At 43.9% G+C, this 15,216-nt stretch overlaps 1 protein-coding gene across 1 annotated transcript in view; it reads right to left on the minus strand.

The window, feature by feature from the left end:
• MYO16 (myosin XVI) overlaps window positions 1-15,216 on the minus strand; it is a 435,943-nt gene that overhangs the window by 239,411 nt on the left and 181,316 nt on the right. The window contains exon 15 of the mRNA XM_064585765.1: window positions 12,519-12,666. Coding sequence (XP_064441835.1) covers window positions 12,519-12,666 — 148 coding nt within the window. The remainder of the gene's footprint in view (window positions 1-12,518; window positions 12,667-15,216) is intronic.

Genomic DNA, 15,216 nt, shown 5'->3' on the forward strand with positions numbered 1-15,216 from the left:
TGTGGGCTCCCCACTCCGCCACGGAGGGCTCACGCTGCTCCTTGAGCTCTCTGCAGCTTCCCATCCTCGGTTTGCTCTACCTGTTCCCTCTTCCTTCCGGAACGTTCTTCTTCCGATTCCACCTTGGGTAACTCCCTTACGTCATTAAGAGTTTGCTCATGTCTGCCGTCTCTGTAAGCCCCCGCCGCCCAGAACTTCCACCCGAGCCCCAGACTCTGCATTCCTGGTCCCTGTTCGCACGCCCTGCTTGCTTCCTTCCACAGCACTGAGCACCCTGGCACGCTCTTGAATTTCCTCGTTCACGGCACCCACTGCTCCTTGTGTGTCCCTCTGTGGGAATTTAAGGTCCAAGAGGGCGCAGATGCTTGTCTCAATCACTGGTAAACTGAAAAATTCTCAGCACAGAATAGGATTGACTCTGGACTGTATGCATCTTTATCCCCAAAACCCTGCTTGTGCTTAAGATAAACATTTTCAGAGTGATGTCATGCCTCTCCTTGTTTGGGTTCATTTGCCACAACCTGGGGCTTTCCAGCACTGCTCTTGGGGTGTTTATTTTCGGACTTGGCTGGTTTTATCTGTTCTGACACTGAGGTCTCGCGGTTACTGAACTCCGTCAGCTAGAACTTTCTTACAGAATCCTGGAGGAAGCAAGCGTTTCTGCTGCCTCCACTATTCATTTAGAGGCGCCGAGTCAAAGGATATGTTGAAATATACCCCATAACCTCTAGGTTTTTATACCTAAAAGCTTGATCTGGATAGAATGTTGGCTGCATCAGTCTCCCCAGCTGGACCCCACAGATCAGACTGGGAGGCGCTGTGGGAGCTGTGGTCGGGTGCACCGAACTGGAGACGTTGTGAGCTAGCGGACTGACTACCCTGGGCGGCAGCCGTGCCGGCCTGAGGGGTCACCCGGCACTGGGGACGAAAGGCGTCCAGGAGGCTCAGGGAGCTTGGTCAGGGGCGTGGAAGGCTGGGGTTGCTGGGGGGGCGAAGGGGAGATGCCGCAGGTTTGTGTGTGGGGTGCTTCCCAGGACCCCAGACTGGGACATGTCCAGTTAGAGATCTCTGGTAGGTATCCCAGTGTTCAGGGGGCCACGGAAATGTCCCTCTCATAGGCATTTGCTTTATGTGTTACTACCAGGACCCACATGTTTTAACAGGCCAATTCCTGCAAGACAACCGAGGCTGTGACCGCTAGCCGAAGAAGAAGGTGCAATCGCTGTGCTCTCCTGGAGGGTCCGCGGGGAAGCCTCCTGTAGCCAAGAGCTCACCCGGAAAAGACGCCACGGTCAGAACAAAGCGAACAAGCCGCCACGTGACAGCTCACATGTCAAGGCCCACAGCTCGGTTCCAAAATCAGTCTACACGTGCGGGCCGGGAAAGATCTGGCTTGGGAGTAATTCCTGTAAAATATCAAGGCTCTGCATGTCCACTCACGGTGAGGCTCACAGACAGTCCTGCTGTGGCAGATTCCCCAAACCAGCAAAAAACAACGAGGCCCAGCATGCTTGGCCTGAATCCTGAAAATTCTGAGTCTGCAAGAAAGCAGGGATTAAGAGGGCAGAGGGAGAAGGAGAGTGTGTGAGCAGAAAGCTTGCAGCAAGAAGGGGAAGTGAAAGTGGGGAGGTTTGGGGTCATGGTGGGGAGAGAGGGGCAGGGTGGGTGGAGTGGGGCTGGGGTAGGTGGAGAGGGGGTGGAGGAAGAGGAGACAGAGGGGAGAGGGTGGGTGGGTGCGGAGGAGAGGGGCCTTTGGGGGCTGGTGCAGAGGGACCGGCCAGAGGTCAGGCTTCTGCCTCCTGTCCACCCTCACCAAACCTCACTCATACCAGGAAGATGGACAACTGTCATCGGCGCCCTTGGGGGCTCCGGCCTCTCTTGATATGTCAGAGGACATTTCTCTGGCGGCTGCGAGCATTTCGTGGCTCTTTTTCCAACACTTGCCTGAAATCTTTCACCTGTTATTTGGAGATCAGGGTTTGAAAGGCAGAGATGTGATGTATTAAGAGAGGCCTCGGGGCGCCTGGGTGGCTCAGTTGGTTAAGAGAGGCCTGGGCAAAGCCACGTGACACTGGGTGATTCCGTCAATGTTGCCTGGTGTCAGGCTGAGCTGTGGGATGACTGAGATAACATCTGTCAAGTGCTCAGCACACACAGGTGTTGGGTAGTGTGGTTTTAATTGTACTTCCCGCATGCTTGCTGATTCGGCGGTGGATCCGCAGGAACAAGAGCCCCTTCCCGCCACTGCACGGGATGTAATTTTCGGTTTGTGTGCACACACATTACACACACGTTTTATCACAAGGGGCTGCGTAAATATCCACATCCCATTATCCGTTTCAAAACCCGCCCTGTCGTAGGCACGGTGCATGTCTGCTCTGACCCCCACGCAATCCACTGGAGGAGACATCTGACCGCTAACAAAGCACGCATTCCCAAACCGTACTGAGGTCATCACCTCTTGTGATTAAATAAATGCAGGTCTTTTGGCTTGGAGAAAATCCTCTTTCTGACTCCAGCCGATACGGAATGACAAGGCATTTGAAGCTTTCAAATTGATTTTCTGCCCTAGGGAAAACGTGAAACAGGAAGTTTTGAGCGTTCGGGTTCCGCCTCAGGTTGTAACAGGACTCGCTCTGCTAGCCTGCCTGTAAGGGGGGGGCAGCTGAGCAGCCCCGCCTGTGGCTGGTGGGAAGGCCAGGCCCCTGCGCCCACCCCCCAACACACCTGCTCTCCGTCACCCTCGCTTCTTCAAAAGGCTGTGCTGATTGTCATCAAAAGATGCAACTAAACTTCACAATTGCAATAAGTCAGAGTGAAGGACTTGACGCACGACAGAAATTCAGGTCACACACACGGGGGAAGACTTCCCAAGGTCCCAGTTCTTCTAGGGGAGCTAAAGCTCTCACGCCAACTCATAATCTCTTGCAAAGCAATGACTACTTCAGTTACTCACACATGGCCTCGGTGGAAAAGAGCCTTCTATAATGACAGTACAAAGTAAGGGGTCCGTCCGGTCCGTCCGGCGCACCCATGAGGCCTGGCCCTGCTCTGCGGGCTCCCACAGGAGCCCCCCCGAAGGACCACATGCACCACTGCGCTGAGGCTGGCCCCCTTCACAGGAGAGCATGGGGAGCACAGACAGCCTGCACGACTCCCCCAAACTACCAAGGCAGGGAGAGGGGCGTCCGGTAGAAGCTGGGTGCTTGCAGCAGCTCGCATGCCTTTATCATCGAATATTTACCAAGCACAAAACACAGTCACCCCACTGCGAGGACACAATCCCCCTAAATGTCAGCAGGAGCAGGACTGGGCTTTAGAGGCCACGTCGGCGTGTGATTTTGCTAAGAGTTATTCGTGTGTATTGATTTCGGCAATGCGGTTCTATCAGCCAGACAAGGAACCGCATCTTATCTTCCGCTGGGCTGTGTCTGTCCAATGCTTCCTGTGAACTACAAAGGGAGACTGGAAGACCACTGGGGAGGGAGCATGTGGAAAGCACTGCTGAGAGAGTTCTTTACGTGGCGTGGTCACTGACTCAGTAAGGGGAGGAAGCCAGGCCGGAGCAGGCGCGGGTGGGGATGGTGGGGCGGCTCACCCAGGCCGTTCCACCCATCACATGGAAATGGTCACTCCACCTCTGACCCAGAGGAAGGCCAGTGTGGGACTGCCAGGTGCCAACAGCAGATGACACTGACAAGCAGGGATGCGAGCGAAGACATGACACCCACTGTCTTAGCCTGACAGCCATGGTGGACGGGAAGCAGCCCTCACCTGAGTGTGGTAGGTCTGAAAAGAAGGAAGCAGATTCTCTCTGTCTCTCACATGGAACTGTGAATGAGTCCCTCTAAACTAACAGGGAGTCACCAAGCAAACACTTGAGCCCTGTGGCCCTTCTCCACAGGCTTCGTCAGTCGGCCGGAGTCACGCGGCCCTCTACAGAGGACATCACCACCGCTGGCGGAGCGCTGGTCCTCTAAGCCCATGCCCGTCTGCCATCTTGATCCAGTTCTTCATGGTTTAGAATGCAATAAAATCACTGTTACTTATAAGGGGGAAATAATGCTACATGGAGAGAGACAGAGAGGAGGGAGACAAAGAGAGGCTGAGAGGGAAGGAGGCTCCTGGGCGTCAGACACTAAGGCAGGTGGGGAGGTCATTTTCCAGTGAGTGTTTGCTTGGCAGTCCTGGGGAGGCTGAGTCTTCTCTGGAGTGAGAAACAATGACTGCCATAGTTTCACATCACAAACCAGATAGCACCAGCCACAACTCTTTATCCTAAACTGTTGGACACGGTATGTTCTACTATTCACATTGTTTTCCTTTTGTAAGTTACTGTAGTGTTTATATTCCCAGCAAGGTTGGCAGTATGCTTTCATCAAATACTTTAATTCTGGGAAAAGCCATATGAAAATTCTCAACAAATGAGAACTATATAAAGATTATAAATACACCCATATCAATTCACATTTAGATTCTGCTTCAAATGAGTTCAGGTTGTTAGTCTTTCCACTAGCACATGAGTCATAAATAAAGTTTTGGTTTTCAGAACATTTTGTATTTGGGGGCTATAAAGACTCGATTGAAGCTCTATACTACACATTTTTACAACTAATTTATTGACTAGGAAAGTGAGACACAGAGCACTTAACTCTCCTAATACGAGAGTGGATTTCCTTTTTCTAACTGAAAGATAAACAGAGTGACTAATCATCTAATGTCAACTGACTGTTTATTTCTTCACTCAGCATAAAACTAAATTTTCCCTTGACTGATATTCAACTCCACTCTGAGACAAGAGTAGAGAGAATCTCAAAGAACATGTTGACAATCTCTTCCTTCAAATTCCTTCCAGCCTCACCAACTCTGTTTCCTTGTATCATCGAGAAGACTTTATTTGATATGACAGAAAAGCAATATTCATGAAATATTTCTGAGCTAGGTGGTTTCATAGTTAAATTGGTATTTACCAAATATTCATCTGACATGAGTGTAAAGAGTGAGATTGAAGGGGCAGGCAAATAAGCATCTGTGCAGACAGGACAGGCGGAGGCCAGGCCTGGCCGGGGAAGAGAAAGGATATCAAAATGGTCAGCACATGGTGTTGCATCTAAAGAACAAAGATGAGGGGTGCCCGAGCGGCTCAGTCAGTCAAGCATCCAACTCTTGATTTCGGCTCAGGTCATGATCTCAGGGTCATGAGAGTAAGCCCTGCGTCAGACTCTGCACTAGGCATGGAGCCCACTGGGGATTCTCTCTCTCCCTCTCCCCCCTGCTTTCTCCTGACCCCCCCCCCGGGCACACCCTCTCTCTCTCTCTCTCTCTCTCTCAAAAATAAATTTAAAAAATCAAATAAAGAACAAAGATATGAGAATATTTGCGGATCAGGATACCTTCTTTTGCACCGGTGACTGGGAAAGTGAACACGATCCAACTGGAATTTCAAGGAACAGAAACAAAACTCTGAAAAGAGTGTAAGAGGCTGGTTATGCTGAGAAAAGGTATGTTTTCTTCAAATCATGAGGGTGCAGACAGTGAAATTAATGTTTATATGTCAGAAAAGACTGTCAGTTTCTAAGCACTAAGGCTGGCTATCGCTCTTCCCAAATGGACAGTGATCAGTGGCAAGCGGTTGAGTGCTTGGGTTCTGGAGACAGACCAGCAGGTTTGAAATCACTGTGTCCCCATTTCCTTCCCGCTCAGCCCTGGGCAGTTACATGTCCTGCAGAGCTCAGTGCGCTCATCGAAAAAAAGGAACAATATTAATATCTGTATCACATAACTGCTAAAAGAATTAAATGAAATAATACAAGCAATTACTGATCACAGTGTCTGGGACTTAATGTCAGTGGACCATATAATACAGTCTTAAAAGTAGTTTCTTGTTGGTCTTCGTGCCTGTCCATAGAGGTACGCATGTTTGTTTATACGTGTGAATGCACCCTCAAAATTTTGACCATGCTATTAGTTTCAAAAATCTGCGGAAGAAAAAGGAATTACAAAGTTGAATTTAGCAAATGGTTTTCTCACTCTCGTAGAGGCACTAAATGTTAACTGTGATGCAAATTCAGGTATGGCATAATTTCAAAACTGTTGATTTAAGTAATGGAGAACTGAACAGGTCAGAGTTCAAACATCACCTCCACCCCACGCTGGTTAACCAAGTACCCACAGTTCTCAGGCACCCTGTCCACAACATGGGGAGATCAGTTATAACCTTCCACAATTTTCCGGAACAAAGAGAAAAATCTGTGGCAGGTGTTCAGTCAGTGATGGCTTTTATTAATTTCGGAAGTATCACAATGGTAACCATAAGGGTACCATCAACAGAAACAACAGATGCCCAGCATGTAACGCACATCACTGACTTAAAGTAGAAAGCTGAACTTTTGAGGTATATTCAGACATCAAAATTCTCATACACAAACTACTTAATAACATTGTGGATTGGGTGGATCATAATGTTGGGTTTTTTTTAAGATTTTATTTATTTATTTTATTTTAGAGAGCGAGCGCAAGCAGGGGGCAGAGGGAGAGGGAGAGAGAGAACCTCAAGCAGACTCCACACTGAGCCCAGACACCAACACAGGACTTGATCCCTCAACCACGAGATCATGACCCAAGTGGAAACCAAGAGTCTGATGCTCAACCAACTGGGCCACCCGGGCGCCCCTCATAGTGTTGTTTTAACCTTTAACCCCCCAAAATATTTTGGGGGAAATACACATAAAACAGAAATTATATGGCAATGCCTTACAGTTTCTATTTGCAGGCCTTCCGAAATATGTTTGCATAATCAATGGTCTTGCATATGGGTAGCTATTTGGAACTGCTAGCTAGAAAATCCACAGGGTAAGCTGGACCAGTCACTCAGCGGGGGCAGAGCTGGGCCTGCTGCCCGGGTTCCTGACACCTGTGTCCTGACGCTGGGGCTGACACTCCTCTGGGTGGCGGGGGACCAGCCTGGCAGCTGAAGCATCATGGGCTTCCTGCGGCTGCTTGTTGGTGCCCAGCTTCCCTGTCCGCCTCTGTGGTTAAACAGCTCCTATCGTCCACCCTTTCCCCTTGACTCCGGGGCTCGGGTCAGCCTGAGACCTGAGCCGGGCTGCCAAAGTGGCCCCTAGGAGACAGAAAATAGGAACTCCTGCTTCCTCCCCAGGGTTCCTAAAACGTGGAAGGTGAGGGATGTGTGTGTCACATTTTTCTCCATGTTCCAAAACACATGCAAATAAAACAGATGTGAGAGAGAGAGAGGGAGGCAGAGACTGAGAGACGATCTAGTTGTGCGTGTGGGAACACCACTTCTTATTTTCCAGTGAGTTCTGCGATCCTCTCAATCTCCCTCTTTTTCTTTTCTTCTTCCTTTCTTAAATGTGTTAGTGTTGGGTATACGACACTTGCAAAGAGTTCTAATGAACAGCAAATTCGAGGCCACACACACCTGGGTTTGGAATCTGTCTCTTTCATTTACTACACTTACCAGCTAAATGTCCTTAAGTTACATTTCTGTGCTTCAGACTTATTATAAAAACAATTTAGAATATTCATAACTCCCCGTAGGGTTCCGAAGACTAAAGGGGTAGAGCACGGTGCCTGATATCTGTGTGCGCGTGTTTTTCCCCCCCTCTCTCCTCTTTTGGGTACACATCACTCAAGAATAAAAAGAAGGAAGAAACCCCTGCCCCTGACCCCTCGCTGTTGGCTTTCCACAAGTGGAATTCGCCTGACCATTCACAGAGGTGACCCAACCCTTTCTATATTTCCAATATTATAACCTTCAGCTAGGATAATGCCATCTCTTATGGCTTAAAATTTTAATTATGCTACTTGATAAAGAAGCAACCCAGAATTGTTTTCTCTGGTAGAGGTGACAAGGTCTACAATGCCCTAAGTTAGTTTTGTTTAACTAATTTTAAATAAAAAAAAAAAATGTACACAAACACTGACCTTGTGCTTTCACTTTCATTTTCCTTAAAAATGTCCTTGACACAAAGTTACAAAGGCAGTGGTTGTCAATTTATAGGACACAATACAGGGTTAAAGCTAAAAGTCAGTAGGACTTGGACTCATATCTGACACCTGGTTGACCTCTCTGTCTTCATGGCCTGGTCTATCCAATGTGGATGGGGTCCTGCACCCTCCGCTCAGTTACAGGTGAGGACTCAAAGAGACAAGGAAGATGACACGAGGACAAGGTCTAGAACCTGACGGGGGCTGCTCCCTAAGCTGTATGTACTACAACTGTGAATATTATTTAGATAACTAATAATAGGGACGCTTGGGTGGCTCAGTCGTTAAGCATCTGCCTTCGGCTCAGGTCATGATCCCAGGGTCTTGAGATCGAGCCCCGCATCGGGCTCCCTGCTAGGTGGTGAGTCTGCTTCTTCCTCTCCCCCTGCTTGTGTTCCCTCTCTCACGCGCTCACTCTCTCTCTCAAATAAATAAATAAAATCTTTAAAAAAATATATAACTAATAATACAGTCTGGTAGAAAACAATTTTGGTTCTTCTTATCTTGAAATTTTGCCTTGGGAGCACCTTCAAGATTTGCTTGCCTAAACTACGTGGCCAAATAAATCTGTTATGTATCACAAAACCCAGAAGACTCATCCTCAAATAATATTTAAGTTGACCCTTAACTATCTTTTAATTATGCCAGACTTTCTCAGATGAAGTCAAATGTACATAATAAATCCTTAGCAAAAAAATATAAACTCTCACTTAGAGTTAATTGTCAGAGCGTCTACTGCGACAGGTGTACTCCCAGGCAGGAATCACAAGTTCAAATACTCGATGAGTCAGAGTTTCCTTTCACTAACACGCAAGGTTAGAAACAGGTCACACGCTCTGAGTCAACCATTGCTTGCTTTCAGCTTATAATTCAAAATCTGACCTTTTCTGAAAATGTTACTATGCAGCATCACAATCATTCCCATCGCTCATCAGTAGGGAGGAAGATTAGGAATAACTTCTTTGCTTTTCAGAGTCCAGCTGTTCTGGGACTAAACCCATAAAAGCTGTTTAAATGAGGTTGAAGATCAGCAATTAATGACTATTTCTAACTTTCATTAAAGCTCAATTCCCACGAACACAGACTATATTTATTCTGTACAAAGGAATTTGAAATAGAACTTGAAAAACAAACAGCCAGGAAAAGAAGAAGTAAATCATAGGAAGAACCATAAATAAAAAAGAAACCTTAAGTGAGGAGCTTTTTTTTTTTCCCCCCCCCTTCTGGGCTCCTGACCCTGTGGAGAGTGCGCCATCTAGTGGGAATTCTTGATGAACGCAATCTTATTTCCACTGCTTAAAATGTTAAGACTTGTTTTCCTTGTCACCATTGTTGTTGTTTTAACAATCTGTACAGAAAGATCCTTAGGCAAAGTGTTATAAATATTGTTTTCATGCAGATTCAGCTATAGGAACTCATGTCTGTACCATTTATGTTCCATAGTTAAGCCAGAGTGCTATCTGCTTGTTCTAGGTATCCTTCCAATTTTACAAGCAGGAAAGTATTTTTAGGTGCATTTAACACTGAAATAAACCTCCATAAATTTTCATGTGAGACTCTGAAAACTTTTAGTTCCAAAAACGGAGTCAAAGTTTAAAAAAAAAAACAAAAAACCACTTCCGTAGCTTTAATTCTAAAGCATCAGCTCCAGCAATGTTTCCTTCTCCTTGGAATTCAATTATATAAGAACAGAGGATGGATACTGAGTAGGTCTCCAGCTCCCAGTTACTGTTCCATGTGTTCTTCATGTTTCACGCAGGTAATGGGTTGTTAATAATGAAGAGGAGAAAAGGTGCATTTGGAGGAAGCAGGCTTGCAATTCTTTGTAGCATTTGCCTTAAGACTAAACATACCTCCTCAACATTTCAGTACAAGTTGCACTGTGGAATGAGCATTGAAAAAGCAAAGGCATATTCAGATGGTGTACTTAATAGATACATAGGTGCCTTTTTAAAGAAAATCAGATAGTGATGGTAGCAACAGTGCTCTTCACAATAGTATGTGTCCACGTAGTGATTTTTCCCAGACCTATCAAGTGCTGATTTTTAGGAGGAACCTGGAAGGGCCGCTGATTTGTGAAAAGTTAGAAAGTGAGCAAGTTGAGATTTATACTGCTGACTGCAAACAAGCCAAACAATTTTAAAAATTATGGTCCTTAAGGCACATCATTACCAGATAAAGATTAGACCCCAACCTCAACTCATATATCAGACAAATACTCGCCACCACACTGTAAAAAGCGAGAAGACCCACACAGCACAAACCACAAAAATAGTATGCTATATAATGCACTGTAACTTGCAAAACAGCTTGTTTTATTATCAAAAAACATTATGCCTGTGCAATTCTCATTGTACAAATGTTCTGATTGATATTTTTATGAATCTGGGGTTGTGGTATGTATTTTTATTGAGGAATGTTGTTTTGTTCCCATTAGATATTTACAATACATTTTAATAAAATAACCTCTTTGTTCAAGGGAATTGAATGATTCATGATTTTGCTGAGTTCTTTCCTGTTGGAGCTTCTCACAAAGCAACCCCTGGCTGTTTGACTTTCTAAATAGCCTGAGTGATTCCAAACTCTCTTTAGCAAAGAGAGATGAATGCTGGAACTGGACCTCAATAAAGAAAAGCTTGTTTTCTCCCCCACACTCACACACTTGGAGAGGCGGGTCCAAACCTCAAACCCAGAAGTTAGACGGTTTCTTTGCATGGTAGATTAGATTATGGTCCTTCACTCTTCAGTGGTCCATGTCGGAAATGCCAAGTGCACTGTGCAAATACACAGAGATGCACCCCCCAAACCAATTATCTGCTATCAACGTTGAGTTTTTGCTTGTAAGCAAGACTAGGAATGCAGAAATCCATGGGACTTTTTTCTCGTGCGCCTACTCCTGGACACCTGACCCGGGGTTTCCAATCTGATGCTCTTCTTCCCAGGGAGAATGTCTCCCCCTGGAGATGCTCAATGTGGCAAAACAAAAGCTAATTCCAGGGAATGGGTTTTTAGCACGGCTGTTATGGCCCATATTCCCTTTGGCGCAAGCTTCTTTATGGTTCTGGGTTTGATTTCCTCCTTTACAAAATGAGGGGATTTGATAAAAACATTTCTAGTGCCCTAGGAACTTAATATTTCCATTTTTTCTTTTCTTTTTTTACGACTTTTACCTGAGCTCCCATGCTCTAATACTAGTGTTTTCTTTAGCTTCGGAATTTCTGCTGTTTGGGAGCACAGCAAACCACCAAAGTCTCTCACTTTAAATAAAACACAACTTTGATGAGTCCTTAACCTCTTGACTACTCTTCCCCTTTCAACATGACACATTGTACCTCTACTCCTGGACATCATATCTTCAAAGAAATGCAATGAGTGGTTAATATTGTCGGCGTGAGTTAGAATAGGGACAACTCATCCCTCTGCCTGGCCCCTGTGCCCCAGTGTCAGGAACACCTCATGGTAGTCGCCACGGTAAAGGCTGCCCCATGCCTCTCCAACCCCATGCCTCTCCAACCCAGGAGCTCAGCGCCCTTGAGACCCCATCGCCCCCCAAAAGTCCCTCAGCTCTCACACTGGCTTCTCTGCCCCGTAGACTTCTCTACCTTCACCCTCAAGAGGGGTCCTCAGGCCATGCCCTTCCTCTCCAAGCATTCTTTAACTCTTCTCACAAGATTTCTCAACAATTATGAAAACACACACCATTCTTCTTGAATCCAATAACGAACACCCAATAAACTACTAATCAGGTGGTAACAGGTATCTGAAATAAATCCCTATCGCTTTGAGCCCAGTGCCTCTGCCCAGCCATGGATTTACCAGTGAGCTCTCTTGCTCCTTTCTCCCACCTGCTTCTCTCCTGAATGGGGCTTACCCTCCTCACTGTTTCCTTCTCATCCTGATCCAAATCTGGACCAATCTTCATGGGGAGACGCCTCGGATCAGGCAGGTGGTGGAAATGCGCACAATGTGAAGACATGCCTCAGCTCCCTACCTTTACGTCTCCCTCACTCCTATCCCATCCCATGACCAATGAGTCTGCCTTCTAGCAAATGTTTCTGCCTCCGGTGCAGAAAATCCAGCTCTCCAGTTTATGTGTGTGGTTTGTCTTCATCCATCATGCAATTTCATCTGTTACTAATGAATAATGATTGCCAAATAATATTTCCCATTATTTCAAAAGACTACCAAAGATTAGGAATGCATAACTAATGTTATATCCAAAATACCCAAAGGAATATAAAGTTCATACATATACTAATTATTTAAATCTGATCTGAAAACTAGGAAAACAGAAACATAATACAAACACACAAATACATGTGCACACCTCAACATTCAATTAAACTGTTACAATCCTGTTACCCCAAAGGTTGTAACCTAACAGTGCCCAATTATTCTTTTTGACTCACCACTTCTTCCCTGAAAAATAAGAAGAAAATTTAAGACTGCTAAAATGCCATCACAACTTGAAGACAGAATTACTACATAGAAAATATGCAGTCACTTACCGGTGCGCACATAAATTATTAAGGTGAAGTCCGTATTTTTCTTCAGCAGATAACCCATCCATCAACAAGTAGAAAATGAGAAAATTGCTCTGGCCAACAGGTTGTGAAACAAGTCTGGATTTCTCGAGCATATATGTATAAATTCTGGCTGGTTAAGGAAAAAAAAAAAATGTGATCCTGTTAAATGGCATTACTAGTTTCATTTCCATAAATTTACACAAACTAATTGCAAGAGATGATAATGCAGCCGTTTTCAAATACAGACCTTTTGAAAAATATCAATCGGCTTTATTGTTTAGAGCAGTTTTTAGGTTTGCAGAAAAATTTAGCAGAAAATCCTGAGAGCCCCATTGTACCCTCTTTCCTCCCCAACGGACAGTTTCCCCTTTATTAACATCTTGCGTTACTGTAGTAAATTTGTTAAAACTGCTGAGCCAATATTGATACTTCATTATTAACTAAAGTCTGTAAGTGTATGTTGGTGTTCGCTCTGTGTTGTACACTCTATGGGTTTTAAGAAACTCATAACACCACGTATCCACCAGCATAGTATCATACAGAGTTGTCTAATTGCCCTAGAAATCCCATGCTCCACTATTTCTCCCTTCCTCCCTCCCTAACCCCTGACACCCACTGCTCTTTTTACTGTCTCTGTAGATTTACCTTTCCCAGAATGTTGTACCGTTAGAATCATACAGTACGTAAACTGTTCAGGTTGTAATTGTTTCAGGTTCTTTCATTCAAGAATATATATTTAAGGGCCGTCTTTGTCTTTTCATGGCTTGATAGCTCATTTCCTATATCAGTGAATATTAGTCCATCATAGGAACGTACTATAGCTTATTTATCTACTCACCTATTAGAGGACATCTTGGTTGCTGACAGTTTTTGCAATTATGAATAAAGCTGCTATAAACATTTGTATTCACATTATGTGTGGACATAAGTTTTCAACTCAGTTGGGTAAATACCAAGGAGTGTGATTCGTAGATCGTATGGTAAGACTATGTTTAGCTTTGTAAAATACCACCAAACTGTCTTCCAAAGTGGCTGCACCATTTTGCATCCCCACCAGCAATTAACCAGAGTTCCTGTCAATCCACATCCATTAGCTAGTAGTTAGAGTTGTGTTTTGGATTTCAGACATTCTAATAAGTTTGCAGTGGTATTTCATTTTTGTCTTAACTCACATTTCCTAGATGACCTATAATGTGGAGCATCTTTTCATATGCTTATTTATTTTCCATTTGTGTATCTTCTTTGGTGAGGTGTCTAGATATTTTAACCATTTTTTAAAGTGGGTTGTTTGTTTTCCTATTGCTGAGTACTAAGAGTTCATTGCACATTTTAGCTAACAGTCCTTTATCAGATGTGTTTTTTTGCCAATATTTTCTCCTTATCTGCAGCTCATCATTTCATTCTCCTAACAGTCTTTCACAGAACAGTCATTTTTAACTTTAATGAAGTCCAGCTTATCAATTCTTTCTTTCATGGATTGTGTTTTTAGTGTTGTATTAAAAAGGCACTGCCAAACATAAGGTCACCTAACAATTTATCTAATATTATCTTTTAAAAAGTTTTACAGTTTTGTTTTTACATTTAGATTTTTGATCCATTTAAAGTCTTTTTTTTTTTTTTTTTGCATGTGGATGTCCTGCTCTTCCAGCATAACTTGTTAAAATGCCTATCATTTCTCCATTGAATTACTTTTGTTCCTTTGTTAAAGACCAGTTAACTACATTTATGTGGGTCTGTTTCTGAGCTCTCTATCCTGTCCATTGCTCTATTTTGTCTATTCTTCACCAATACCACCCTGTCTTGATTCCTGCAGCTTTAGAATAAGTCTTGAAGTTGGGTAACACCAGTCCTCCAACTCTGTTCTTCTCTTTAAATGTTGCATTGGCTATTCTGGATCTTTTAACTCTCCATATAAACTTTATGTCCATATCCACAAAGTAACTTGCTGGGATTTCTATTAGGATTGTGTTGAACCTATAGATCAAATTGAGAAAAACTGATGTCTTAACGATATTGAGCCTTCCTATCCATGAACATTGAATATCTCTCCATCTATTTAGATCTTCTTTGATTTTTTTATCGGAGTTTTATAGTTTTCCTCATAAAGATCTTATAAATATTTTGTTAGATTTATACCTACATAGTTCATTTTTTGGTGGTAGTGGAAATAATATTGTGCTTTTAATGTCAAATTCCAATTGTTCATTGCTGATATATAGGAAAGCAATTGACTTTTGCATATTAAGCATGTATCCTGCAACCTTGTTGGCTTACTAGTTCCAGGAGATTTTTGTTGGTGTGATTCTTTCCAAATTTCTACAGAGCTAATCATGTCATCTGTGAACAAAGACAGTTTTACTTCTTTCTTCCCAATCTGTATATATACATATTTTTTTCTTGTCTTACTGCATTAGCTAGGACTTCCAGTACAATGCTGAAAACATGGAACTTTTGTGCACAATATAATCTGACGCAAAACACGTCCTTGGGTATAACAAAAGCACCCAAAAAAGTTTTAGAATTTTCTTCATTATTGTCTTACAATTTGAAAGCACAAATCATATTGCTATGGTATATATATATATATACATTGATTATAAAGTGTTCTGCTGTAGGCCCCCTAGCAAGTATTGCTATCAACCAGATCAGAATTGTATAGAGCCACACTGTACAAAGACCA

The sequence above is a fragment of the Mirounga angustirostris genome, unplaced genomic scaffold (genome assembly GCF_029215605.1).
Source record: "Mirounga angustirostris isolate CCGP_5_RB_7025 unplaced genomic scaffold, mMirAng1.0.hap1 SCAF_3, whole genome shotgun sequence".
Classification (NCBI taxonomy): domain Eukaryota; kingdom Metazoa; phylum Chordata; class Mammalia; order Carnivora; family Phocidae; genus Mirounga; species Mirounga angustirostris.